This window comes from Mustelus asterias, chromosome 19 (assembly GCF_964213995.1).
Source record: "Mustelus asterias chromosome 19, sMusAst1.hap1.1, whole genome shotgun sequence".
Taxonomy (NCBI): Eukaryota; Metazoa; Chordata; class Chondrichthyes; order Carcharhiniformes; family Triakidae; genus Mustelus; species Mustelus asterias.
Genome location: NC_135819.1, coordinates 78,882,861 through 78,909,570, shown reverse-complemented (window position 1 = coordinate 78,909,570; position 26,710 = coordinate 78,882,861). Strand labels below are relative to the sequence as shown.

At 41.3% G+C, this 26,710-nt stretch overlaps 1 protein-coding gene across 7 annotated transcripts in view; it reads left to right on the top strand.

The window, feature by feature from the left end:
- Window positions 1-26,710, top strand: part of upf2 (UPF2 regulator of nonsense mediated mRNA decay) — a 136,131-nt gene that overhangs the window by 66,525 nt on the left and 42,896 nt on the right. For all 7 annotated transcript variants that reach the window (XM_078235946.1, XM_078235941.1, XM_078235945.1 and 4 more), the window contains 4 exons: window positions 60-243; window positions 7,744-7,907; window positions 13,159-13,257; window positions 21,368-21,466. In XM_078235946.1, coding sequence (XP_078092072.1) covers window positions 60-243; window positions 7,744-7,907; window positions 13,159-13,257; window positions 21,368-21,466 — 546 coding nt within the window. The remainder of the gene's footprint in view (window positions 1-59; window positions 244-7,743; window positions 7,908-13,158; window positions 13,258-21,367; window positions 21,467-26,710) is intronic.

The following is a 26,710-nucleotide window of genomic DNA, read 5'->3' as shown; positions in this document are numbered from 1 at the left end:
ATTATTACATAATTTCTGTATATGATAACAACTAGAACCTTCTGTTTATGCATCTGTAGCGTTATATCTGGTGGAAGAAGAGTTTAGATGTGTGGACGAAAGATCACCCTTTTCCTATTGATGTTGACTACATGATTAGTGACATTCTTGAGCTGCTTCGACCAAAGATGAAATTCTGTGGCTCCCTGGAAGAGGCTATCAAACAAATTCAGGAACTCGAGCGCGAGTTCTTGATTAAGCTAGGTGAGGAATGGCTCAATATATATTGTGATGCCTGTGGAACATGACTAATTTTTTTTCACTGCACTTCAATCATTTGCAGTCCTGGTACAGCGCAGAGCAAATGTTGTGTTGACTGCCAATCAAAGCTACAAACTCAAAATGAAGGAACAGAAAAATATGTTTAATCCTTCCGTGTTTTAAAACTTGTCATTCTAAAATTAAGTAATAAACTGTTTCCAGTTGCTGAAGAATCAAAAAACAGAGAGAATTGATTTCAGGTGATGGGCAGAAAACCAAGTATTATTATGCAATGAGTGACTAAGGTTTGGAAAGCTCTTCCTCTGACATGGTAATACCGATTTAATAGTGGTCTTCAAAAAGGGAATGTAATAAATCTTTGAGGAGAACAAATAGCAGTGATATGGGGAAATGCAGAGGAGTGGGAGTAACTGGATTGCTCTTTGAAGGAGTTAATAGAGACACAATGGGCTAAATAGTTAACTAATAGTTTTGGGGCAGAGGTAACAGGGAAGAGATATCTCTTCCTTGTACCTCTGCCCCAAAACTTTCCACTGAATTCATCTGGAAGATAAATACATTTTAAGAATCTTTCCGGATCCTCTGATTTTCCTGACTTAAACTTGTATTTATGTTAATTCTAGACTTAACTATCCCACTACATTGTGGCTGCCCTCCCATCTTCTTTCATCCATAAATATAAACTTATCCAAAACTGTACTGCAGCCATGTTCATGTTTGCATCAAGTGCTGTTCACCCATCACCAGTGTGCTTGAATACCTGCATTTGTTCCCCATCTGGCAACGATTCAGTTTTAAAATTTACATTCTTGTTTTCAAACCCTCAACCTTCCCTAGTTCGATAATCCCCGCCAGCCCTCTGAGCTTTTTGAAGGTCTTCAATTCTGGTCTTTGGCACATCCCCAATTTTAATATCTTTCAGGGAGATATCTGTACACTGATCAAGTACAAGATGATAAGGGGATTGACAAATTATACACGGAGACAGTGTATACTCTTGTAGAGCAATCTAGAACAAGATGTTATAGTTTTAGGATAAGGGGTGGCAGATTTAAAACGGGCTAATGGATAAATTACTTCTCTCAAAGGGTCCTGAGTCTGGAATTCAGAGCATGGTAGATGCTAGGACGTTGAGCAGATTTAAGGAAGAGATGGGCAGATTACTAATTGGTAAGGATTTGAAGGACTATGGTGAACAGGCAGGAAAGTGAAGTTGAGGCTGAGATGAGATCAGCCCTGATTGTATTAAATGGCGAGCAGGCTCGAGGGGCTAAATTGTCCACTCCTGTTCCTAGTTCTTATGACTCTTATCATTGCTCCACAATTGACGGCCATGCTTTTTGCTGCCAAAGCCCAAAACTCTGGAATACCTTCCTGAAACTTCTCAGCCTATATACCTTTCTTCTCTCCTTTCAAACACTTCTTAAAGCCTATCTTGCCTGCTTTAATTATGCAGCTCAGCATCAAATTTTGTTTGATAACGCTTCTTTGAAGCAGTTTGGGTCATTTTACTATGTTAAAGCTACTGTGTCACTGTCCTCTGAACTGTCCATGCACTGGGCTGGGTTTATTTAAGGAAATTTGGCTGATATTTCTCCACAGTATCCCAAGGGTGTTGAGGTTGCTTAGAGAGCTGCTATTTTAACATCTATTGGAGAATAATCATAGAATCTTACTGACACGGGACAGCACGGTGGCACAGTGGTTAGCACTATTGTCTCACAGCACCAGGGACCTGAGTTCAATTCCGGCTTTGGGTGATTGTGTGGAGTTTGCATGTTCTCCTTGTGTTTGTGTGGGTTTCCTCTTGGTGCTGCGGTTTCCTCCCAAGTGCCAGAGATGTGTGAGTTAGGTTGATTGGCCATGCCAAATTGTCCCTTCGTGTCAAGGGGGTTAGCATGGTAACTACTTGAGGTGATGGGAATAGGGCCTGGGTGGGGTGCAGGCTTGGTGGGCAGAATGGGGCCTTCTGCACTGTAGGGATTTTATGACATCGAAGGCTCTGATAATCGCTGTCTTAACAAGATGAACAATTGACAAAACCCAGATTTTCTTAAATAATAAACCAGGTAAACTGAGTTACAGTTATGCTTTTGTCTGAACATCTTCTGTAGGAGGATGTTCAGACAAAAGTACACCAGTCGATAGCAGGTGGAAGTTGATTTTAGCTGTGAAAACTTGCACTAAATATTCTGGCACAGCTGGATATGTATCGACATTTTAAGTGAATTAATTTCTCCACTTGAGAGTTTAACAAACTGGGATGATGCGAATGATCTGGCCGTAGAGTGCTTGTACGTTATTGTTAATTTTGACACTTGGCAAATGCTGAGAGCTTAGTTTTGAATGGGCTCTTGTTCTTTGTCTCAGATTTAGCAAGGGTGGGGAAGGAATTTCTCAGATAAAAGTCTTCTGTTACAATAATTGGCAAACCTATCACAACTGATACAGTATCCAAGATATTGCCATTTATGGTACAGCAATAAATAAGTTAAATTCTTGGAATTTTGGGTAGTTTGGAGTTTGATGACTTTAGGTTGCTGAAAGTTCATTTGACTTTTTTCCAATTTGCCTTGGATTTAGTTCCCTTCATGATTAATTTTAAAATAAAGGGACAATTGCTTCTTGGAAATAAAAAAAATTTGAAGAATTGATTGATTGTTACTTTCCTAAAGAAAAGTCTTCCATTCCAAGCACTTTTTGGTTGAGGAAAATTGCTTTGTTCAGCGATCAGGCATTGATAAACTATATGAGCTTTGGGAATTTTTAAAATATAAAACAATTCTTCCTCCCACTTTCTCCGTTGTGTGCAGTTTTGGCGTCCTTATCTGAGGAAGGATGTCCTTGCCATAGAGGGAGGAAGCTTTACCAGGTTGATTCCTGGGATGGCAGGTCTGTCACATGAGGAGAGATTAAGTCGGTTAGGATTATATTAATTGGAGTTCAGAAAAATGAGGGGGGATCTCATAGAAACTTGTAAAATTCTAACAGGGTTAGACAGGGTAGATTCAGAAAGAATGTTCCCAATGGTGAGGGAGTCCATAACTAGGGGTCATAGTTTGAGGATAAGGGGTAAACCTTTTAGAACTGAGGTGAGGAGAAGTTTCTTCACCCAGAGCGTGGTGAATGTGTGGAATTCACTACCACGAAATGTAGTTGAGGCCAAAATGTCTGATTTCAAGAAGAAATTAGATATAGCTCTAGGGGCTAAAGGGATCAAGAAATATGGAAGGAAAGGGGAATTTGATAATCAGCCATGATCAAAATGAATGGCGGAGCAGGCTTGAAGGGCAGAATGGCCTACTCCTTCTAGTTTCTATGCAACTGCAACAAAACATCCTATCCCTGTACTCAAATCCTCTCGCTCTGAAGGCCAACATACCATTTGCCGCCTTTACTGCCTGCTGTACCTGCACGCTTACTTTCAGCCACTGATGCACTGAGGACTCCAAGGTCTCGTTGAGTACCCACCTCTCTCAACTTACACCCATCCAAGTAATAATCTGCCTTCCTATTATTGCTACCAAAGTGGATAACCTCACATTTATCCACATTATCCTGCATCTGCCTTACAGATGCCCACGCATTCAGCCTGTGCGTATCACGATGAAGCATCTCTGTATACTCCTCACAGCTCACCCTCCCACCCAACTTTGTATCATCTGCAGTACATTCAGTATCATCTGATGATACATTCAGTTCCCTCTTCCAAATCATTATTATATAATGTGAACAGTTGGGGTCTTAGCACAGATCCCTGTGGAACCCCACTAGTCACTGACTAACAATCAGAAAAAGACCCATTTATGCCAACTCTTTGCTTCCTATTTGCTGACCAACTTTCTACCCATCTCAAGACATTACCTGCAATCCCATGTGCTTTCACTTTACATAGTAGTCTGCCATATGAGAACTTGTTGAAAGCCTTCTGAAAGCCTGAATAAACCACATCCACTCATTCTCCTCGGTCAACTCTACTAGTTACGTCCTCCAAAAATTACAATAGATTTGTCAAGCATGATTTCCCTTTTGTAAATCCATGCTGACTTTGTCTGATTATACCAATGCCTTCCAAATGCCGAGCTATGAAATCCTTGATAATGGACCCTAGCAATTTCCCCAGTACCGACGTTAGGCTCACTGGTTTATAGTTCCCAGTTTTCTCTCTACCTCCCTTTTTGAATAGCGGGCATACATTGGCTACTCTCCAATCTGTAGGAACTATTCTAGAGTCCAAAGAATTTTGGAAAATAACCACCAATGGATCTACTATTGTCCTGTCTGAAATTGCCAATTTCTGCCAAATTAGCAGTTCCGTTTTGTGAAAATTTTGTGTTGTCAGTCCATGCCAGTAGGAATTCATATCATCATAGAATCTTATAGCGCAGAAGGGGTCAGTTCAACTAATCACACATGTACCAGAATCATCAAATTACAACACCATGCTCAGCGACTGAGGAAGAGCCAGATGCATTTCGATCACTGAGGCTTGACTCAGAGTGCTGCTGCAGAGCCAAGACTAGATCTGGTGATTCACTTACTTTTCAGCCACTCATTGTTACTTACTAGTGAACTACATAAGGGAGTTCTGGATTGAAAATTAGTAAAATATGATAATTAATCGGGCAAGTTCACATTGTCAACAGTTTTTGCGATGTAAATACCCCGCCAGCCTTTTGACTGGCCTCACTATTGTTCAGTCTCGTACTTTTTTTGATAACCATCCTTGGAATGTTGCATTAAAATGAGAGTTGTTACATGTGTAATTAATCATTTAACAGTTCCTGCAATTTTATCAAACCCTTACCTCCATTAACTGAACTTGCTCATTCAAAAAACTGATATGTTTTCTAAATATTTCTTTTTAATCTTTCCTTTGTATCTTTATTTTGAAATGGAAAAAAATCTTCAGTCCTTCAGAGCCCTTTGAAAGCTGAATTTCAAAGATTAAGGAATGTTTCATTCCATTTAAATTTTTTAAAAGAGATATACTGTACATGAGAATTTGAGATTTGCAGCCTTGGCTATGTGAAATGATAAACAAAACCCATTTAGCAATGAGTATCTTTATATTTTATCTCCCTTATCGAAAGAGTTATTGTGCAATCAACAATTTCTTAAAGAGGTTTTGAGCAAGTGGGTTGATGTTTTATTTTAATTTGTTCTTGCTGTCCAGACAGACTCAATATCTTATTCCTGTCCTAAGTCTCATTGCAAAGCTGTGTGTGGTTTAAGCACTTAGCATTGTCTAGGGATGCTTTTGGCAGAAGGATAGGTCGAGTGTTAAGCAGGGTATGAAATAAAAACAGGAAATTATGGCAAAGCATAGCAGACCAGTTCGAAAAGAGAAAGATGGTTCATGTTTGAGGTAAATTCATCCAGAACTCTCGTGCTATAGCTTTACTTCAGATTATCAGCATTATTATGTTTTCTTCTTCATCTGTGCAGCAAGCAGATTAGGTGAATTGGCCATACTAAAATTACCCTAGTGTCTAGGGATGTGCATGTTAGGTAGATTAGCCATGGTAAATGCATGGGGTTACGGGATAGGGGAGAAGAGAGGGCCTGGGTGGGATGCTCTTTCAGAGAGTCAGTGCAGACCCAATTGGCCAAATGGCCCTTTTGGCTCTTTAGAGATTCTATGGTAAGTATTTTCCCCTCCCCTTCCTTGTTTTTATCTAATTCTCTCATCTTTGTATAGAGGGAGTTTCCCATTTCAATTCTCCCTTGCTTATCTGATTGGGGAGAATTTGACATTTTGCAATGTGTAACAATATCCCTGAACTTTCTTTTCCCCAGTGTAGTGTAGGAGCTGTGTCATGCTTGAAACAACTTTTTGCCATTAAACGGTGAAAGATAAACATGCGATGACTAAAATGTGTTAAGTGCAATGAGTTCAAACATAGATAACAGCTATAGATGACAAAATGTGCTCCAACCATATACTTGCTTGTAACTTATTGTAATAAGATATTTCAGAAAGATCCGGTCCTTAAAGTTCTTCGTTTGGTCCTTGTCAAGGATCTATAAGATTTTGAGTGGGCTTGAGAGAGTTGATGCTAAGAGGATGGTTTCCTCTTGTGGAGGAATCTAAACTGGAGTGCAGAGTTTCAGAGCGAGGGCTCCTTTGTTTCAGACAGAAATGAGAACAATTTTCTTTCAGATAGTTGTTAGTCTTTGAAATTCTTTTACACAAAGAACTGTGCTGTCTAGGTCATTGAATATATTCAAGGTGGAATTGGATGGATTTTTGCTTGACAGGGGAGTTGAGGGTTATGGGAGATAGACAGGAAAGTGGAGTTAAGGCCACAATCAGGTCAACCAGAATCTTAGTGAATGATGGAGCAGGCTTGGTAGGCCGAATGGCTTGCTCCTGTGCCTATCTCTTAAGTTCTTGTCTGCACAAACCATTTAATCTTCCTTCAGCTATGGTGTTGTCTTATTTTGATGGCAGTTGATCATTTATATTGTGTGCTCCATTGGCACTGATGGGACTAGTGGCTCCTCTGAAAAGAGTTAGGATATAACATTAGTAGCTGGAATTATGCAGTTGAAAAAATAGAATTTTTGGCAGTAATGAACTTGAAAATGTGTATATTTTGAATGAAGAGGTTCAAGCTTCATTCCAGTACACATGTAATGTAAAACTGACATTTCAGTGCACTACAGAGGGAGAGCTGTCATTTACCTAGGATAGGCAATATTGTCCCATTAACATGGCATCAGATAGTGTTTATTAAAGTGCTAATGTCAATCTAGCATGGCAGGACCTCGCCTGTAGTTTTTGTTTACCTCCGTTCTGTTTGTGATTGCAGTCATCAGCTGTTTTGTAAATGGAGGTGCTGAGTGAAGTCCAGGATGTTATTGTAATTCACTGTGTTCCAGAAAAGGAAAAAAATGTGGCCAAATAAGTAAAGTTCAAGTAAAGTTTATTTATTAGTGTCACAAGCAGGCTTGCATTAACACTGCAATGAAGTTACTGTGAAAATCCCCTGGTTGCCACACTCCAGTGCCTGTTCGGATACACTGAGGGAGAGTTTAGCATGGCCAATGCATCTAACCAGCACGTCTTTCGGACTGTGGGAGGAAACCGGAGGAAACCCATGCGAACACGGTGGGAACGTGCAAACTCCACACAGACAATGACCCAAGCCGGGAATCGAACCCGGTTTCCGGATGAATTCAGAGAATTCAGTTTCCACTAAATTAGTGGTTTATAGGGAGAATAGGAATGGGAGAACCTACTTACTCCTTTTACCATTGAATTAGGGATACAGAGAGGAGCTAGGAATGAAAAGCAAACTGGAAAGTGAGTTTAATGAGAATTCCTTAAATTCCTACCAGTAGACTATTTTGGCAAAGTAATTATGCTTGTATCCCATTTTAGGAAATTTCTTATGGTCCTTGGTACCTGATTTTGTAAGGCTTAAAAAGTTACGATTAATTTTTTTTTCAAAATTAAATTTGCTATATTTTCGTTAGGCCTTGTTATTGATGGGAAAGATTCCAAGTCGGATAAGCTGTCCGGTCTGGGCGAAGGAGAAGAGAATCAGGATGATGACGATGATGATGAGGAGGAAGAGGGTGGAGCGGAAACAGAAGAACAGTCCGGGAATGAAAGTGAAATGAATGAACATGAAGAAGAGGTACGATTTCTATTGACCATCAAAACCATTGCCTTAAATGGGTGGCAGGCAAGCATGATTGGTGGATTTCCACTGTCAAATTGGTTTTGCAAGCATCATGTTATTTTAATACTTGACATATAAGCACTGGGCATTAGCTTAAAAATTAGCAATAAACAGTTATTAGCTGATCCACAAAATTGTGATTCTTTTTTACCCTAAGGAAAAGGAGAGGTTGGAAGATTCCATAACATTTTGCTTTTTTCATTTGTGAATGGTCATCAAGAAAGTTCCCTACGGAACAGATTTACAAGGCTTACTTTTAAATGTCTCAAATTACCGATGAAAGGTCATTGACCTGACTGTTAACTCTTGCTGCCTGACCTGCTTAGTTTTTCTAGCAATTTATGCTCTCATCTCAACTCGCTTTCTTTAGAATATACTGACAAATTATTTTTGAGGGCTTTTTCTCATCGCAAGAGTGGGCTCAATGAGCTATGAAACTATTAAGAACGCTTAGTCCCATGGCATTATGATACCAAATTAGCATGATTGGAAACAAATGTTTCTGTTGGCACTTCACTTTTCTACATTTGACTGCAACTGAGTAACTGCACTCCGAATGTTGTTCTCTTGCATTGACATTCCAGTGCTGCCCTGTGTTACTAGGGGTATAAGCCCTGATGCTGAGTTCCCATTGCAAAGTTTGAAGAGCATAGTATCCTGCCAGTATTCCTTAATGTGGAGATGCCGGCGTTGGACTGGGGTAAACACAGTAAGAAGTTTAACAACACCAGGTTTATTTGGTAGCAAAAGCCACACAAGCTTTCGGAGCTCCAAGCCCCTTCTTCAGGTGAGTGGGAATTCTGTTCACAAACAGGGCATATAAAGACACAGACTCAATTTACATGAATAATGGTTGGAATGCGAATACTTACAACTAATCAAGTCTTTAAGATACAAACAACGTGAGTGGAAAGAGCATCAAGACAGGCTAAAAAGATGTGTATTGTCTCCAGACAGGACAGCCAGTGAAACTCTGACTGTGAAACACTGGCTGTCCTGTCTGGAGACAAGACACATCTTTTTAGCCTGTCTTGATGCTCTCTCCACTCACGTTGTTTGTATCTTAAAGACTTGATTAGTTGTAAGTATTCGCATTCCAACCATTATTCATGTAAATTGAGTCTGTGTCTTTATATGCCCTGTTTATGAACAGAATTCCCACTCACCTGAAGAAGGGGCTTGGAGCTCCGAAAGCTTGTGTGGCTTTTGCTACCAAATAAACCTGTTGGACTTTAACCTGGTGTTGTTAAACTTCTTACAGTATTCCTTAACCCAGTCTATCCGAAATAATTTACTTGACCATTGATCTCATATTAATGTGAGAGAATCGGCAACGTTTTTCTCTAAAGCAATTTAGGACTCTTAATGTCTGTGTGGAGTTTGCATGTTCTCCCCGTGTCTGCGTGGGTTTCCTCCGGGTGCTCCGGTTTCCTCCCACATTCTAAAAGATGTGCTGGTTGACCCAAACAGGCAGCGGCGGACTGTGGTGGCTAGAGGAATTTCACAGTAACTTCATTGCAGTGTTAACATAAGCCTTACTTGTGACTAATAAATAAACTTTAAATCAATTCACAAGTGAAGCACTTTAGATGTTCAAGAGGTATTAAGACGATGTAGTCCATTGGTTTGAATTCAAACTTGCTTAAAAAACTTGCATTTATAAAGCACTTTTGTCATGAATGTGCCAGCAGGTCCAAAGCCACCAGCATTTCAAAAGGTATTTCACAGGGTGTGAGTCCCAATAGCGAGATCAGCAGTTACAGACAGACCAAAAGAACATGCATCATCGTGCTAATGGGAAATACTTTGGGGGGATGATGGTACCATTCAGGGAAGGCATACAAATGCTAATGTCAGAACGAACAGAAGCCGAGGGGACAGACAGAGTATCTTCAAAGGGAAACAATGATATAATTGGCAACCGTTTTGTGGAAGGACGGAGTCTGTATTCATCTAGCAGTCTGAGGCGCAGAGCCCAGCTAGCAGCCTGTAAGCCAGTGCTGGTCTGCAGACCAGAAGAGAGGGTACAAACTACCTTTCGTGGAGGCAGGTAAAACCCACATCTTCGCTGAATCAAAAGGAGACGTTCCCCAGAGTAGCTACTCAATTGTATGCAGTGTGGTAACTGTTAGCTGGCCTTTACTTATGGATCTATAGAATTGAATGAAGTTTGGGCAGAAGGAAGTCCTGAAAGAGTTCAGATCTTATAAATGTACTTTGGATCAGCAAGTTAATTCCTATTTAAACTGCATGGGTGTGTTTAGTAATCTTATATGTAACTGTCTTTGATTATTATAGTCCTCTTCGTGTATATGTATCTCTATTTAAGACTTATTACATAGTCTTTAATAAGTCTTATACTACTTCTGGGCTGGTTACTGTTCTCACTGGGTGGCCCTTTACACCTTTCCTGTGGACAAAACTATACACATCATGAACCAGCGTTTCCAAGTTGGGACACCCACGCAGTTAACATCATCCGGGTTTGTGACACTTTTCGTAAGCAGCAAATGTCGCCTATGGCTTTACAGTCAATTAATTTTGAACGTTACTGTAGTAATTTGGAAATGCAGCAGTCAATTTACACATAAACTCCCACCAGCAAACATGTGATGATGTTTTCTGATGTTGTTTGAGGGATAAATATTGGCCAGCGCACTCGGGCAAATTCTCCTGCTCCTCTTCAAAATGGTGCCATAGGATCGTTTATGTCCACCGGAGAGGGCAGAATCCACCCCTTTAATGGCACATCTGAAAGATGGCACCTTTGGCAGTGCAGTACTCCCTCAGTACTGCATTGGAGTGGCAGCCTTGACTTTTGTGCTCTCCTGGAGTGGGATTGAATTCACAACCTTCTGAATCACAGCCGATGCACCCATTAATTCAAATTAAAATCATTTTTAACACTAAGTTCCCCTTTTCTGGATTATTTATGTCGTTATCTCAAAGTTCATACACTTTTTTTTCCCCAATTTGTGCAGCCTATGGATAGATGTGTAAACTGGACATTAACCCTTGAGCCCAGCTTGCTATTGTGATATTTTATTGAGTAGCAGTGTTATCTGCTTGGTTATTTTAAAAATCTGGCAAATGTTGACACAACCAGATGAGTCCCGAGGCCCAACTGGGGTGCTGAAACAGTGGCCTTTTTGAAGCTGCTTTCAAGTAATCTTGTGCCAATATTGGGTGCTTGCAGCCCATTTGCAGAATGGTTGGTATGACCCTGCAAGTTCAGCAACATATCATATGTAAACTTCAAAAGTAAATAAGGACCATGCACATGTTAAAGTTTACTCCATGTGGGAACAAGATGTTTTGTTTAAAGTAAGTTGTAGATAACATTTGTGGGCTATGCAATATTGGCATAATTCAGAGATCTGTTTAGCTTCTGTTCTTGAGTCCTGTTTTCAGGACTTGTTAAAGGACTATCTTTGCTCAGAATGCCTATTTTGCTATTTAATGCTGTGTTGATTTAAAATCCTTTTTTTTCCCAAAATAAATTGGATTGTACCTTCTTTTGGAAATGAAATGAGCAGTAACAACTATCAGATCTTATGGAAAGTGATCATTTCTGAGCGACAACCATGGAAAAAGCCCTTTAAAAGAAGGCAATCAATTTACAATGTGTCACATATGATCAGATTAGCAGTTTTTGGAGGGGGTAATGTTGTAGAGGAAACTTCACAATAACTTTATAAGACACTGGTTAGGCCAAACTAAAATATTGAAACTAGTCCTGGTCACCACTTTAGGAAGGATGTGTGAGTGTTTGAGAGAGTGCAGAGGAGATTTACCAAAATGGTTCCAGAGAGAGGGAACTTGAGCTACAAAGTTGTAGAAGCTGGTGTTGTTCTCTTGGAACAAAAGAGATTGATTTGCAAAGATTATGACCGGTTTGGGTTTTATGCAGGAAATGTGGGGGCAATTGAAGAAAATAAACTTGCAGGCTATCTGGGATCGAGCAGGGAAATGGGACTGACTGGATTGCTGGACGAGGAACTGGCACAGACTTTGGCCAAAGACTATCTCCTCTGCTGTAAATGACTCCATGACTCTTGGCTCTTTGCCTCTGGAGAATAAGTGAGCAGGATCCTTATCTGAGAATGGTGGTGCTCTTATCTGAGAATGGATGTCCTTGCTATAGAGTGAGTGAAGCGAAGGTTTACCAGGCTGATTCCTGGGATTGCAGGTCTGTCGTATGAGGAGGGACTAAATCGGTTAGGATTATATTCATTTGAGTTCAGAAAAGTGAGCGGGGATCTCATAGAAACTTGTAAAATTCTAACAGGGTTAGACAGGGTAGATTCAGAAAAAATGTTCCCGCTGTAGGGGAGTCCAGACTAGGGGTGATTGTTTGAGGGTAAAGGGTAAACCTTTACGGACTGAGGTGAGGAGAAATTTCTTCACCCAGAGAGTGGTGAATCTGTGGATTTCAAGAAGAAATTAGATATAGCTCTTGGGGCTAAAGGGATCAAGGGATACGGGGGGTGGGGGGAGGGGGGGGTGGGAAGGCAGGATCAGGATATTGAATTTGGTGATCAGCCATGATTATGAATGGTGAAACAGGCTCGAAGGGCCAAATGGCCCACTCCTGCTTCTATTTTCTATGTTTATGGATCGTGAATAGGCATGGTCCATCTGAGAAATAATTAGGCCTAATTTACTGTATTTTGTTCGCATCTATTATTACTTACTTGAACAGCTATAATTTCATTTAGTTTGTACTTAGCAGAAGAAAACTTTATCTTATTTCGCAAACATCCTGAAGGAGAGATTGGCAAAGATGTCATGGACATGAGACAAAAGAACTATTGATGGTGTCATTAGCGACTCAAGTGTTAATAGTTGCAAAGGATGGAAAGCCGAATGTGTTAATAAGAGAACAGGTCAGTAGGAGCAAAACTGAACAAGAGACAGTGGCCATCTGAGGGAGCGGTGAGTTGTGTTGGGCAAAGCCAGGGAATCGAATAACAGAAAACAAAAGTGGGGAGTCGAGATGGAGGGGAAAGTTCATAGTCCAAAATTGTTGAACTCAATGTTGAGTCCAGAAGACTCTGATGTTAGAAATTAGGCTAAGCAAACTGAAATGTTTAACTATTTTTATTAAAAGAAGCAACCCATTAACTTCCCATAACCTAGTTATGGCAACTAATTGAGATGACTCTTTGACCACTTTTTGAAGAAATTATGTTTTTTTTAATTTTAGGATGCTTCTGAGAATGAGGAAGATGATGAAGAGGAGGAGGAAAACACAGATTACCTGACTGACTCTAATAAGGAAAATGAAACTGATGAGGATAACAATGTAAGTGTAATTCGTGAACCCAGCGAGAACCATCTGAAATACTTGCTCTTTTATCCTGAGATGCTTTCATTTAGACCACTTTCACTAAAAGCAGCTGATTTATTTTTGTCAGATTGGGTACACAGAGGGCATGCAGCTACATTATGCATGTAGAGTAGAAGTAGTTGTGGGAAAAATTTGGTAAATTATTCAATAGGAGGCCTGTCCCAAAAATACAAGCATATAATAATCTGGCATCATAGCTTTGTTAACAAGCAGGGGCAACAGGGTAAGGCTTGATGTTTCTTGAATTGGTGGAGAGTTGAAAGTGCTATATTCCACGAATTCTAGATCCTGGCCCAATTTTGAGTTCTGTATGTATGGCCAATTTCAACCTGGGCACACAATGTTGAAATTTAGTAATTAAACATCACCGTTCCTTCACTGCTGAAGAACAAAGAAAATTGCAGCACAGGAACGGGCCCTTCGGCCCTCCAAGCCTGCACTGACCATGCTGCCCGACTGAACTAAAACCCCCTACCCTTCCAGGGACCATATCTCTCCATTCCCATCCTATTCCATGTATTTATCCAGACGTCCCTTAAAACTCACTATTGTATCTGCTTCCACTACCTCCCCCAGCAGCGAGTTCCAGGCACCCACCACCCTCTGGGTAAAAAAACTTGCCTCGTACATCTCCTTTAAACCTTGCCCCTCGCACCTTAAACCTGTGCCCCCTAGTAATTGACTGTTCAACCCTGGGAAAAAGCTTCTGACTATCCACTCTGTCCATGCCCCTCATAATCTTGTAGACTTCTATCAGGTCGCCCCTCAACCTCTGTCGTTCCAGTGAGAACAAACCAAGTTTCTCCAACCCCTCCTCATAGCTAGTGCCCTCCATACCAGGCAACATCCTGGTAAATCTTTTCTGTACCCTCTCCAAAACCTCCACATCCTTCTGCACCACTTGTCACTGGTCAAAGTCCTGGAACTCCCTCCCTAACAGCACTGAGGATGTATCTACACCACATGGACTGCAGCGGTTCAATAAAGTAGCTCACCACCACCTTCTCGAGGGCAATTACAGATGGGCAATAAATGCTGGCCTGCCAGTGAAGCCCACTTCTCATGAACGAATAAACAAAAAAGAAAAATCATCAGCCACGGCTCAACTGGCAGCAGCCTTGTCTTTGACTCAAGTTTCTGGGTTCAAGTTCTGCTCAATTGCTTGAGCACAACAACCAGGGTTGACACTCCAGTGCAGTACTGAGGCAATGCTACACTGTTAGAGGAGCCGACTTTCAGATGAGATGTTAAACCCAAAGTCCCTTCTGCCTGCATTAATGGGTGTAAAAGGCTGCAAGGCATTATTTACATAGAAGAGCAAGGGAATTTTCTCCAGTGTCTTGGACAGTATTTATAACATCACAAAAACAGGTTATTTAGTCATTATTACATTGGAACTTGCCATATGCAAATTGGCTGCAGCATTTCAACAGTGACTACACTTCACAACATACTTCATTGGCTGTAAAGTGTTTTGAGATGTCTGATGGTCGTGCAAAGTGCTGTAAAAATGAATGTCTTTCTATTCTTTAAAAAGTTTGGTAAACAGTGAGGCAAAGTTTAAAAAAAACTACAAGGACATTAATAATTAGCAGAATGAACAGGAAGATGCAATTTAAGGTGGAAAATGGTAGTTTGATCCATTTTCAGAGGAAGAGCAAAGAATGGGAGGGTATAATTATTAAACACTGAAGAGTAGACAAACTGAGTGATTAATTGCTTGAATGTTAAAGTAAAGGCAAGTAACATTGAGTCTTGGGTTTTGTGATAGCACATCTGGGCGACATGGTGGCACAGTGGTTAGCACTGCTGCTTCACAGCACCAGGGACACGGGGTCAATTCCCGGCTAGGGTCACTGTCTGTGCGGAGTCTGCACATTCTCCCCCGTGTCAGTGTTCGTTTCTTCCGGGTTCTCCGGTTTCCTCCCCCAGTCTGAAAGACGTGCTGGTTAGGTGCATTGGCCGTGCTAAATTCTCCCTCAGTGTACCTGAACAGGTGCCGGAGTGTGGCGACTAGGGGATTTTCACAGTAACTTCATTGCAGTGTTAATGTAAGCCTACTTGTGACACTAATAAATAAACTTTAAAAACATAGATGGAAGGAACCCAGCGCTTGTTGCTGGCTCTTTTTACTCTGAAATGTATGCAGTATTTATGCCAACTTTATTATTCTCAGCCAGCTGATTTAATTTTCATTATTATTAGCACATTGGTTGTAATTTGTAGTTGCTTATGACCACAGAAGAGCTCAAGAATTAGGGGCAGGAGTAGGTCGTTCGGCCTCTCAAGACTGCTCTGCCATTCGATAAGATCGTGACTGATCTAATTGTGGCCTCAACTCCACTTTCTTATCTACCACTTTGATACTCTTGTCAGTTGATAATCTATCTAATTCAGTCTTGAACATAGTCAATGACCCAACCTCTACTTCTCCCTAAAGAAGGGAATTCCACAGACTCAGAGGAAAAAAATCTTCTCATCCCAGTTTTAAATGGGAGACCCCCCATTTTTTAATTGTGCCACCTGGTTCTAGACCCCCCCAACAAGAGGAAACATCCTCTCAACATCTACCCTTATCAAACCCCCTCAGGATCTTATACATTTCATTCTTCTAACTTCCAATGGGCACAGACCCAACATGCTAAATCTTTCATCATAAGATAGTCCCTTCATTCCAGGAATCAATCCACTGAACCTTCTCTGAATTGCTTCGATTTCAATTACATCCTTTCTTAAATAAAGAGACCAAAATTGCACACACTACTCTAGATGTGGTTTTGCCAACGCCCTGTACAACTGTAGCATAATTTCCTTATTTTTGTATACAGTCCCTCTTGCAATAAATGCCAACATTCCATTTGCCTTCCTATTTACTTCCTGCAAATGCACACTAATTATTTGTGATTCATTGTGACTAATTGAACAGAAACAATATGCAGGGTTACAGGGAAAAGGTAGGAGAATGGCACTACGCCATAATGTTAATTTGAAGAGCCGGTGGAGACACGATTAGCTAAATGGTCTCTTTCTGCGGCGTACCCATTCTGTGATTCTGAGGTACCAAGACCCCCAGATCCCTCTGTACCATATGTTCTGTAGTCTCTCTCCATTCAAATAGTATGCAGCTTTTCCATTCTTCCTGCCAAGTTCATATTTGCTTACATTATACTCCATCTGCTAATGTTTTGTTCACTCACTTAACCTGTATAAATCCCTTTATAGACACTCATTCAGTCCCTTTATCCAAGTCATTATATAGATTGTAAATAGTTGAGATGCCAGACCTGATCCCTGTGGCATTCCGCTAATAACCACCTGCCAACATGAAAATGGGCCCATTTATTCCCTCTGTCTGCTTCTTGTTAGCTAACCAATCCTCTGTCCATGCCAATATGTTATAGGAGCTCTTATTTTCATAGAAATCATCGAAACCCTACAGTACAGAAAGAGGCCATTCGGCCCATCGAGTCTGCACCGACCACAATCCCACCCAGGCCCTACCCACATATCCCTCTAATCTATGCATCCCAGGACACTAAGGGGCAATTTTAGCATAGCCAATCAACCTAACCCACACATCTTTGGACTGTGGGAGGAAACCGGAGCACCCGGAAGAAACCCACGATTTTGTGAAGTATCCTTTGAATGTCACTAATGCATGTTTAAAGCTAATTAAATTGTGTTGTTTATGACCTCAGAAGAGCTCAAGAATTAGGGGGTCGTTTGAGATTGCTCTGCCATTCGATAAGATCATGACTGATCTAATTGTGGCCTCAAGTACACTTTCCTATCTACCCCTTATTCCCTTTGATACCCTTGCCTCCTGCATGCTCCCCCGCCCGTTACTTAAAAACAAGAAAGGAAATTTTCAGGCAAAAGCTCCTCGCTAGAGGATGGTAATGAGGAGATTGACTGTTAATTCATGCAATTTGGGGTTGGATAGCTAGAAATGTACCAGGATTAGTTGGGCAATGAGACCAAATTGGGAAGAGTAGAAGGATGATTTAGTTTGGTCACGAAGTACAATTACACATAGAGGCTGATCAGACTTGGTATTTACAAATGGCCACAATTGGAGTGGAGCTAAGATTTGTATAAAACAGCAGATGTGCCAAGTCACGGCTTGATCATGATGTGAAATTTGTGTAATAGACCACGTAAATAAAAATAGAAGAATATGCTCCTTTGTCATCCTGGGAATCTGATTCATCCAAAATGCCATGTAGTTACCATGGAAAGACATGTGGGCATACTGATGTATATGCTTACAGGTGTGTGTATTTACCAATGAAATCTAAATAATTCGGACCAATACACGCGTAGGCTTTTCACGTTTTAACAGATACAAAATGTGTACTTTCATCCCAGCTGCACAGTATAAAAGTAGTGATGAGGGTGTGATATATTTAATCATTCTGCCTAATCATTCTTTTTTTTTTCTTCATAGAATCATAGAATTCCCTACGGTGCAGGAGGAGGCCATTCGGCCCCTCTGCACCAAGTCTCTGACAGCATCCTACTCAGGCCAAATGCCCTGCTATAATGTCTTCAATAATAGGTTCTAACATTTTCCCTATGACAGATGTTAAGCTAACTGGCCTATAGTTTGCTGCTTTCTGTCTCCCTTTCTGAATAAAGAAGTTAAATTAGCTTTTTCCCAGTTTATTGGAAGCTTCTCAAATCTAGGAAAGTTGAAACCAATCCATCAACTATTTCCCTAGCCACTTCTTTTAAGACCCTAGGATGAAGTCCATCAGGACTTGCGTACTTGTCAGCCAGCAACTCCCAATGTTGCTAGCTGACATCATAAACAATCCCACTGCCTGTCCTTTCAAAACTGCCATTATTAGACCCTCCGCAAAAGAGCATGTCATTGGCCCCTGTGAATTCACCCATTTCCTCTTTACGGCCCTTGAATATATTTATTTTTCTGAGATCTGTTCCTATCTCTGAAGCTCCTTGTTTGCATCCCTCTAACCCCCTCCCAAAGCACTGAAACAGTCCTCACCAAAGTTATTCCTGGCATTTTCTGTTCTTATGGCCATGGTACGTTATTCTTTGACATCCTCCTCTACTTCTATGCAGCTTTTGATTGGGTTAATCACACCTTTCCTCCTGAATGCTTTTCCTATGTTGTAAAGTTGAATGGGACTGCCCCTGCTTAGCTCCATTCTCAACTATATGATTGGAGCCGGAACATTTCTGACAATTAATTCTCTTCCTATTGCTGCTCTGTGACCTTAGAACCATCCATTCTTGACCCTTAGCAACAACATCTACATAACTAGGATCACCTTCCAGAGGCACACTGGTGGCATCTAGCTGCAATTTCTATTACCTTTCTCAGTCTTTCCATTGCTCTCTCCTTCTGAATATCCTTGTCCGTGAACTTCCTCGAGCTGAAGATTGAGACCACCAACTTAAGTTCTGCCTCTTTCCATCCTGCTGCATACTCAGTCTGATGAACCAGACTATTCCTAGCTCAGCCCCCTGTTTGACCATGAGCTGAGTTTCACATATCCTCTACACATTGCAAAGATCGCAGAGTTCCACCTGTAAAATCATTGACTCTATCTCAGCTCATCTGATTTCCTGCATCTCCAGGCTTGCTAACTCCAGTGTTTTCCTGAATAATCTCCCAGCCTCAACTCTCTGTACACTTCAACTCAAAATCATTTTTAAAAAATCCAGTCCTGGGACGTGAGCCATGCTGGCTGTCCCATCCCTAATTGCCTTTGAACTGTGTGGCTTGCTTGGCCATTTCAGAGGGCATTTACGCATTGCTGTGGCTCTGAATTCACATGTAGGCCAGACCAGGTAAAGATGACAAATTTCCTCCCTTAAAGGATATTGGTGAATTGGATGGGTTTTGATGACGATCGACAATGGTTTCATCGTCATCATTGGACTTTTAATTCCAGTATTTTCAAATCCCACCATCTGCCATGATGGGATTCGAATCCAGGTATTACCCTGAGTCTGTGAATTACTTGTCCAGTGACAATACCACCATCCCTCTCTGCTACACTACTTAGTTCCGCACCAAATCCAGTACCCTCATGTACTTGTTCAGCTGAATTAACTTCTGCTCTCCCAACGACTCATACTCAAAATTGTCATCCATGTGTTTAAATTTCACCGTAGTATCACCCTAACTCTGTAACCACTTATAACCCAGCTGCCGACTATCTGGTTTTTCTTCCATCCCAGTGAAACATTTTGGGGTATTTCTCTATATTAAAGGCAACTCATAACTACAGGTTGCCATCGTTTAGTCCCTGTGTTGAGTTTCTTATTTATGATGCATCACTCAGTTCAGCAAAGGAGACAGTGTTTTTGTGAGTACTTTGTATTTCCTTGTGTTTTGGGTTGTGAATATGGACTTGTAAAGGTTTTATGGGGGACCTAATGAGAGTCTGTGAAAAAAACCTTTGAAGGATCCTTTTAGAGCCAATCATGTTTCACAAGTATTAAGTCGGAGAAACCTCTGACAAATTTGGTGACCAAAGAGGTGGATGAGGGTAAAGCGGTTGATGTGGTGTATATGGATTTCAGCAAAGCGTTTGATAAGGTTCCCCATGGTAAGCTTTTGCAGAAAATACGGACACATGGGATTGAGGGTGATTTAGTGGTTTGGATCAGGAATTGGCTAACTGTAAGAAAACCGAGGGTGGTGGTTGATGGGAAATATTCATCGTGGAGTTCAGTTACGAGTGGTGTACCGCAAGGATCTGTTTTGGGGCCACTGCTGTTTGTCATTTTTATTAATGACCTGGATGAGGGCATAGAAGGATGGGTTAATAAATTTGTGGATGACACTAAAGTCGGTGGAGTTGTAGACAGTGCGGAGGGAAGTGGCAGGTTACAGAGGGACATAGATAAGCTGCAGAGCTGGGCTGAGAGGTGGCAAATGGAGTTTAATGCGGAAAAGTGCGAAGTGATTCACTTTGGAAGGAGTAACAGGAATACAGAGTACTGGGCTAATGGTGAGATACTTGGTAGTGTGGATGAACAGAGAGATCTGGGTGTCCATGTGCACAGATCCCTGAAAGTTGGCACCCAGGTTGATAGGGTTGTTAAGAAGGCGTACGGTGTGTTAGCTTTTATTGGTAGAGGGATTGAGTTTCGGAGCCAGGAGGTCATGTTGCAACTGTACAAAACTCTGGTGCGGCCGCACTTGGAATATTGCGTACAGTTCTGGTCGCCGCATTATAGGAAGGATGTGGAAGTGTTGGAAAGGGTGCAGAGGAGATTTACCAGAATGTTGCCTGGTATGGTGGGAAAATCGTATGAGGAAAGGCTGAGGGGCTTGAGGTTGTTTTCGTTAGAGGGAAGAAGGTTAAGAGGTGACTTAATAGAGGCTTACAAGATGATCAGAGGATTAGATAGGGTGGATAGTGAGAGCCTTTTTCCTCGGATGGTGATGGCTAACACGAGGGGACATAGCTTTAAATTGAGGGGTGATAGATATAGGACAGATGTTAGAGGTAGGTTCTTTACTCAGAGAATAGTAAGGGCGTGGAATGCCCTGCCTGCAGCAGTCGTGGACTCGTCAACATTAAGAGCATTCAAATGGTTATTGGATAAACATATGGATGATATTGGAATAGTGTAGGTTAGATGGGCTTTAGATTGGTTTCACTGGTCGGTGCAACATCGAGGGCCGAAGGGCCTGTACTGCGCTGTAATGTTCTATGTTCTATAAATTTGCAGATGCTAAAATGTAGATTTGTTGAAGATGGACTAAGTACAAAGAACAAAGAAAATTACAGCATAGGAACAGGCTCTTCGGCCCTCCAAGCCTGCACCGACCATGCTGCCCGACTGAAGTGGGCTCTGACAAGTTGCAGTTCAGGTTAAACCCTTTCAGGAACCTAGTCTTGGCAAGGACTTTTTAAACTACACTTTTGCTAAAAGGTTGAAAAGTGTGTATTGTCAGCAAATTCTACATTAGATTTGTGGAATGTTTTTAGGTATTTGGAATAGGATTTTTTTAACGTTTGTTATTGGATGCCAAGATTAATAAAATACTTAAGTCGGTGCTGTTTATATTTGTGTTATGCAGGAGGTGATGATCAAGGGTGGAGGCTTAAAGCATCTTCCCTGTGCAGAAGATGAAGAATTCATTCAGGCTTTGGACAAAATGATGCTTGAGAATCTGCAGGTACTTCATGCATATAAATTACAACCTGTCATATAAACATTCGGATCATAGCAACTTGATACAAGTCCCTGAAACTTTACACGGAAAATTTTAACTCACTTAAGAATTCCTGTTTTCAGCGAACGACAACAGAAACTGCTGAAAATTAATGGAAACTTAATTGGCACCAGAAAAAATGTTTTTAATATTTTACATGACAGTTTAATTATTCTAATTAAATAATTAAAACTGGTCTCTTTTTCACGTTCCATTTGGTATGTACATTTAGAAAAAGAATTGGATTTGCAACAGATGCATTCTTCCACTTATCTATTCTCTGCACCCTGTCCCCATGCACTACCCCACATGCCATTCTTAATTCTCTAGTCAAGAAGAAAAACCAGTGTCAGCTTCTGTCCTCTCTTGAAGCAGAGTGTTGGAGGTGTATGATGGTTGAATAGGAGGATCACTTCACTTAGGTCTGCTTCCTGTTGAAGCAGTTTCTCTAAAGATATTAAACCCAGCAGCAGCAACGTAAGTGCTGTTAGCTGTTATCCTTGTCCACTCCTCCTTTGCCAAGATGCTGAAATGGTAACTTTTCCTTCTGTTAAGGACCAGATCGGAAACTCAAAGGTGTATTTTGAAGTTAGCCTAGACCCCAACTTTATTTTTTGATTTTGGCATTAGGGCGAGCATAAGATGTTTCACTCCAGGTATGATTCAATTGACCCACTAGGAAGCTTTTATTAAAACAAACTTTATTTAAGAGCACAGTTAGAATATAACAAGAAGAATTAGCATAACTTTTACCAATTAAAATACTTAAACATGTCAAAGTATAATTCTTAACAGCTATCCATCTCTATAGTTCCAATGTAAGCAATATCCCCATAGACATAAATCCTACTTCAGAACCAATTAGCACCAAAAACAGATATTTTCACATGGATTCTAGATTTCCAGCCTTTTAATCTCTCTGGACAGAAAGACTCCTTCTGACTCCTAAACAGTAGTTTCTAGAGACCGATATATCCTCAAATAGCAGAACTTCAGAGAAATAAACCTAGTCTCTGGCACTGGATTCCTAGCCCCTAAGCTGCTCTTGTAGTCACAGTATTTGTATGGCTAGTTTAGTTTCTGATCAATGGTAACCCCCAAGTTGTTGATGGTGGGACATTCAGCAATTGTAATGCCATTGAATGTCAGGGGGCGATGGTTTGATTCTCTCTTGCTGGAGATGGCCATTGCCTGGCACTTGTGTGGCATGAATATTACTTGCCTGCATATTGTCTTGTGCATTTGGACATGGTGCATTTGGACATGGACTGCTTCAGTATTGGAATCAGCAATCATGCTGAATAATGTGCAATCATCAACGGACATCCCGCTTCTGACTTTATGACAGAAGGAAGGTTTTTGATGATGTAGCTGAAGCTGGCTGGGCCTAGGACACAACCTTGAGGGACTCCTGCAGTGCCGTTCTGGAGTTGAGATCACTGACCTCCAACAACCACAGCCACCTTCCTTTGTGCCAGGTATAACTCCAACCAGAGGAGCGTTTTCCCCCTGATTCCCATTGACTCCAGTTTTGATAGGGTTCCTTGATACTAAACTCAGTCACATGCAGTCTTGTTGTCAAGGGCAGTCACTTTCACCTCACCTCTGGCATTCAGCTTCTTCTGACTGTTTGAACCAATGTTGTAATGAGGTCAGGAGCTGAGCAGTGCTGGTGGAACCCAAACTAAGTGTCAGTGGGGAGATTATTACTAAGTAAGCGTTGCTTGATAGCACTGTTGATGACCTCCTTTCATTACTTTACTGTTGGTGAGCATTAGACTGATGGGACAGTGTTGGCCAGATTGGATTTATCCTGCTTATTGTGCACAGGATATACCTGGGTAATTTTCCACATTGCCTAGAAGATACCAGTGTTGTAGCTGTACTGGAACAACTTGGATAGGGCACGGCAACTTCTAGAGTATTCTGGCAATACTCTAGAAGTTGTCAGAATGGATATGATCCATTGGTTGTGGAATCACTTATCTAACACTTGCTGCTTATGCTGTTTAGCATGCAATTAGTCTCATATTTGTAGCTTCACCAGGTTAATACCTCATTTTTAGTTATGCTTGGTGCTGCTCCTGACATGCTGTGCTGCAGTCTTCATTGATTCTGGCTTGGTGGTAATGGTAGAGTGGGGATATACCAGGCCATGAGGTTACACGTTGTGGTTGAATAGGATTCTGCAGCTGCTGTTGGCATATAGCACCCCATGATTGCTGAGTCTTAAGTTGCTAGATCTAGATCTAGGGGGCACAGGTTTAAAGTGCGAGGGGCAAGATTTAAAGGAGATGTACGAGGCAGATGTTTTACACAGAGGGTGGTGGGTGCCTGGTACTCATTGCCGGGGGAGGTAGTGGAAGCGGATACGGTAGTGACTTTTAAGTCTTGACAAATGCATGAATAGGATGGGAATAGAGGGATATGGTCCCCGGAAGGGTAGGGGGTTTTAGTTAAGTCGGGCAGCATGATCGGTGCAGGCTTGAAGGGCCGAAGGGCCTGTTCCTGTGCTGTAATTTTCTTTGTTCTTTGTTCAAAATCGATCCCATTTTGCACAGTGGGAGTACTGGACTGTACGGTATCCTCAGTGTGCAGTCGGGACTACATTTCCACAAGGACTGTACGGTGGTTACTCCTACTGATATTGTCATGGACAGATGCATCTGCAGCAGGCAGACTGGTGAGGATGAAGTCAAGTATGTTTTTCCCTCTTGTTGGTTCCTTCACCATCTGCTGCAGGCTCAGTCGAGCAGATATGTCCTTTAGGACTCGAGCATCCTGATCTGACGGAAGTTGAAGTCCCCCAGCTAGAGCATATTCTGGATCTTTGCCACCCTCAATGCTTCCTCCAAGAGGTTCACCATGGAGGAGTACTGATTCATTAGCTGTGGGGGGAGTGTGTATGGTAACAGCAGGATGTTTCCTTGCCCATGTTTGACCTGTTGCCATGAGACTTCATGCTGTTCAGAGTCAATGTTGAGCACTGCCATTCACCAGGATGAATGCTGCATTACTTGCTAAGATTCTTCTCATCCTGCCCCAAGTGACATTGCAAGCCAAACAAGTCTTAAAGAAATGTCCAAGCTATGGTCTTTCAACCAATTACAACTCATAGTCCTTAACCAGCTGATTACTTGCTCTTCTGAAATTAGTTCCTGAAATACAGTAAATTTAAATTGTGGCTTACTTTGGGAATGCATTTATGCACATTTCTTGAACCCAATGTCATAATTTAAATGATGGACCTGATAGTACACAATTCAATGACCCAAAAAGACAGAGGTTTGGATATCTTGTCTTAATGAATAGCATTACACAAGTTGTACAGACTTTACCAGTAGGTTGCATCCTTTAGTGGTTAAATTGCCTTTTAAATTCCCACATAATTATGGCCCTGAACTAAGCCTTTGCTTTTGTCAACCCACGCCTCAGTCTTCTGGAGTTGGGCAAGATATGTTTTTTGTAGCTTACAAAACGTGTGAACTTTATTTTATTAGATACCAGCATGTTTTTTTTTGGATAAGGGCTGTCTTATATCTGATTGCCTTGTAAATATGTATCTACAGTAGTTCATTCCATAGCTACAACTGACTGCTTTTTAAGTTGGAGTTACGATGTCCTTATTTCAAAGTCAAAGAAAACAAATAATCCAAGCAATGCAATGGATGTGCGAATTGGCCTTTCAATTTTTGAAGATGAATTACAGTGTATGGGTGAGCCATCATTGTTAATGTGACACTTGGCAGTAAGAATTCCCCTATTATTTTCTGATATTTTGGATCAGACATGTTTTCAGTTTGGGTGAATGCCAAGCGATATTTGTCAGAGAGTTTCAGTTCTCTGTTACTTTTAAACACAATCCTATGAAATTTTAGTGCTATGTAATTATATACACACCTCACCCTGATCTGTCACAATTTCCGAGATTGGTTGGCAGAGAAATATTCTTTTGTTCCTGTTGCTTTTCATTGCTCTGTTATGTAGCTGTCTACAGGAGCCAACTGATACTCAAATGTCAGACTGTTGCACATAAATAGTAGCTCCTTGAGCAAGGCAATTTTAAAAATTCTTTCATAGGCTGTGGGCATCACTGGCTAGGCCAGCATTTTTATTCCCAATCATTAATTACCCTCGAGATGGTGGTGTGATCTGCCGTTTTGAATCCCTGAAGTTCATGTGGTGTGGATACACCACCCACAGTGCTGCTAGGGAAGAGGTTCCAGGATTCTGACCCAATAACAGTGAAGGAATGGGGATATATTTCCAAGTCAGGATGGTGTGTGACTTGGAGGCGTTCCCATGCATCTCTGCCCTTGTCCTTTTAGGTGGTGGAAGTTGTGTATTTGGAAAGTGCTAATGATGGAGACATAATGAATTGCTGCAGTGCATCTTGTAAATTGCATACACTGCTGCCACTCTGCGTTGGTGGTGGAGAGAGTGGATGTTGGATGGAGTGCCAATCAGGCGGGCTACTTTGTCCTGGAAAGTGTCTAGTTACTTGATTGTTATTGGAACTGCACTCATCCAGGCAAGTGGAGAGTATTCCATTACATTCCTGACTCTACCTTCACATGGTGGACAAGCTTTGGGGAGTTAGGAGATGAATTTATCTTTGCAGAATTTCCAGCTTCTGACCTGCTCTTGTAGCTACAGTATTTAAATGACTAGCTAAACACAATAAGTGAAAGTCATTCACTGGTTCATTCCTCAGGACCGTGCCTTGACCAATCGGAGTCAAGCTGCCTGGTTTAAATTTCGAACGTTGCTTTGCAGTTAATTCGGTCACCATCAACTGGTGGATTCTCCATGGCAACCTCTACCAATCAGAGTCCACTTACCAACCATTCAGCACTCTCTTCTCATACAGTATAAATTTGTTGGTTTCCCTTACATTTTATTCATGCAAATATCCTGATGAGTGCACGACGAAAGGCTTCGACAAAAATGTCTATTCAGCAATATTCATTACAGTTTGGCGGGAAATTTCTTGATTTGTTAATGTTAAGCCTGCGGGCTCTCGTCCTGGACACTCTCGAGCTGTATTAACACTGTGGCCTCCCGTCCTGCACTCAGTCAGGCTGTATTAACACTGCGGCCTCCTGTCCTGCACTCAGTCAGATTGTATTAACACTGCAACAGCAGCATTGGTGCAAATTAGTTTCACTTCATGCCAATGCTGAAAAGTTGTAATGTAAATCAGGTTCA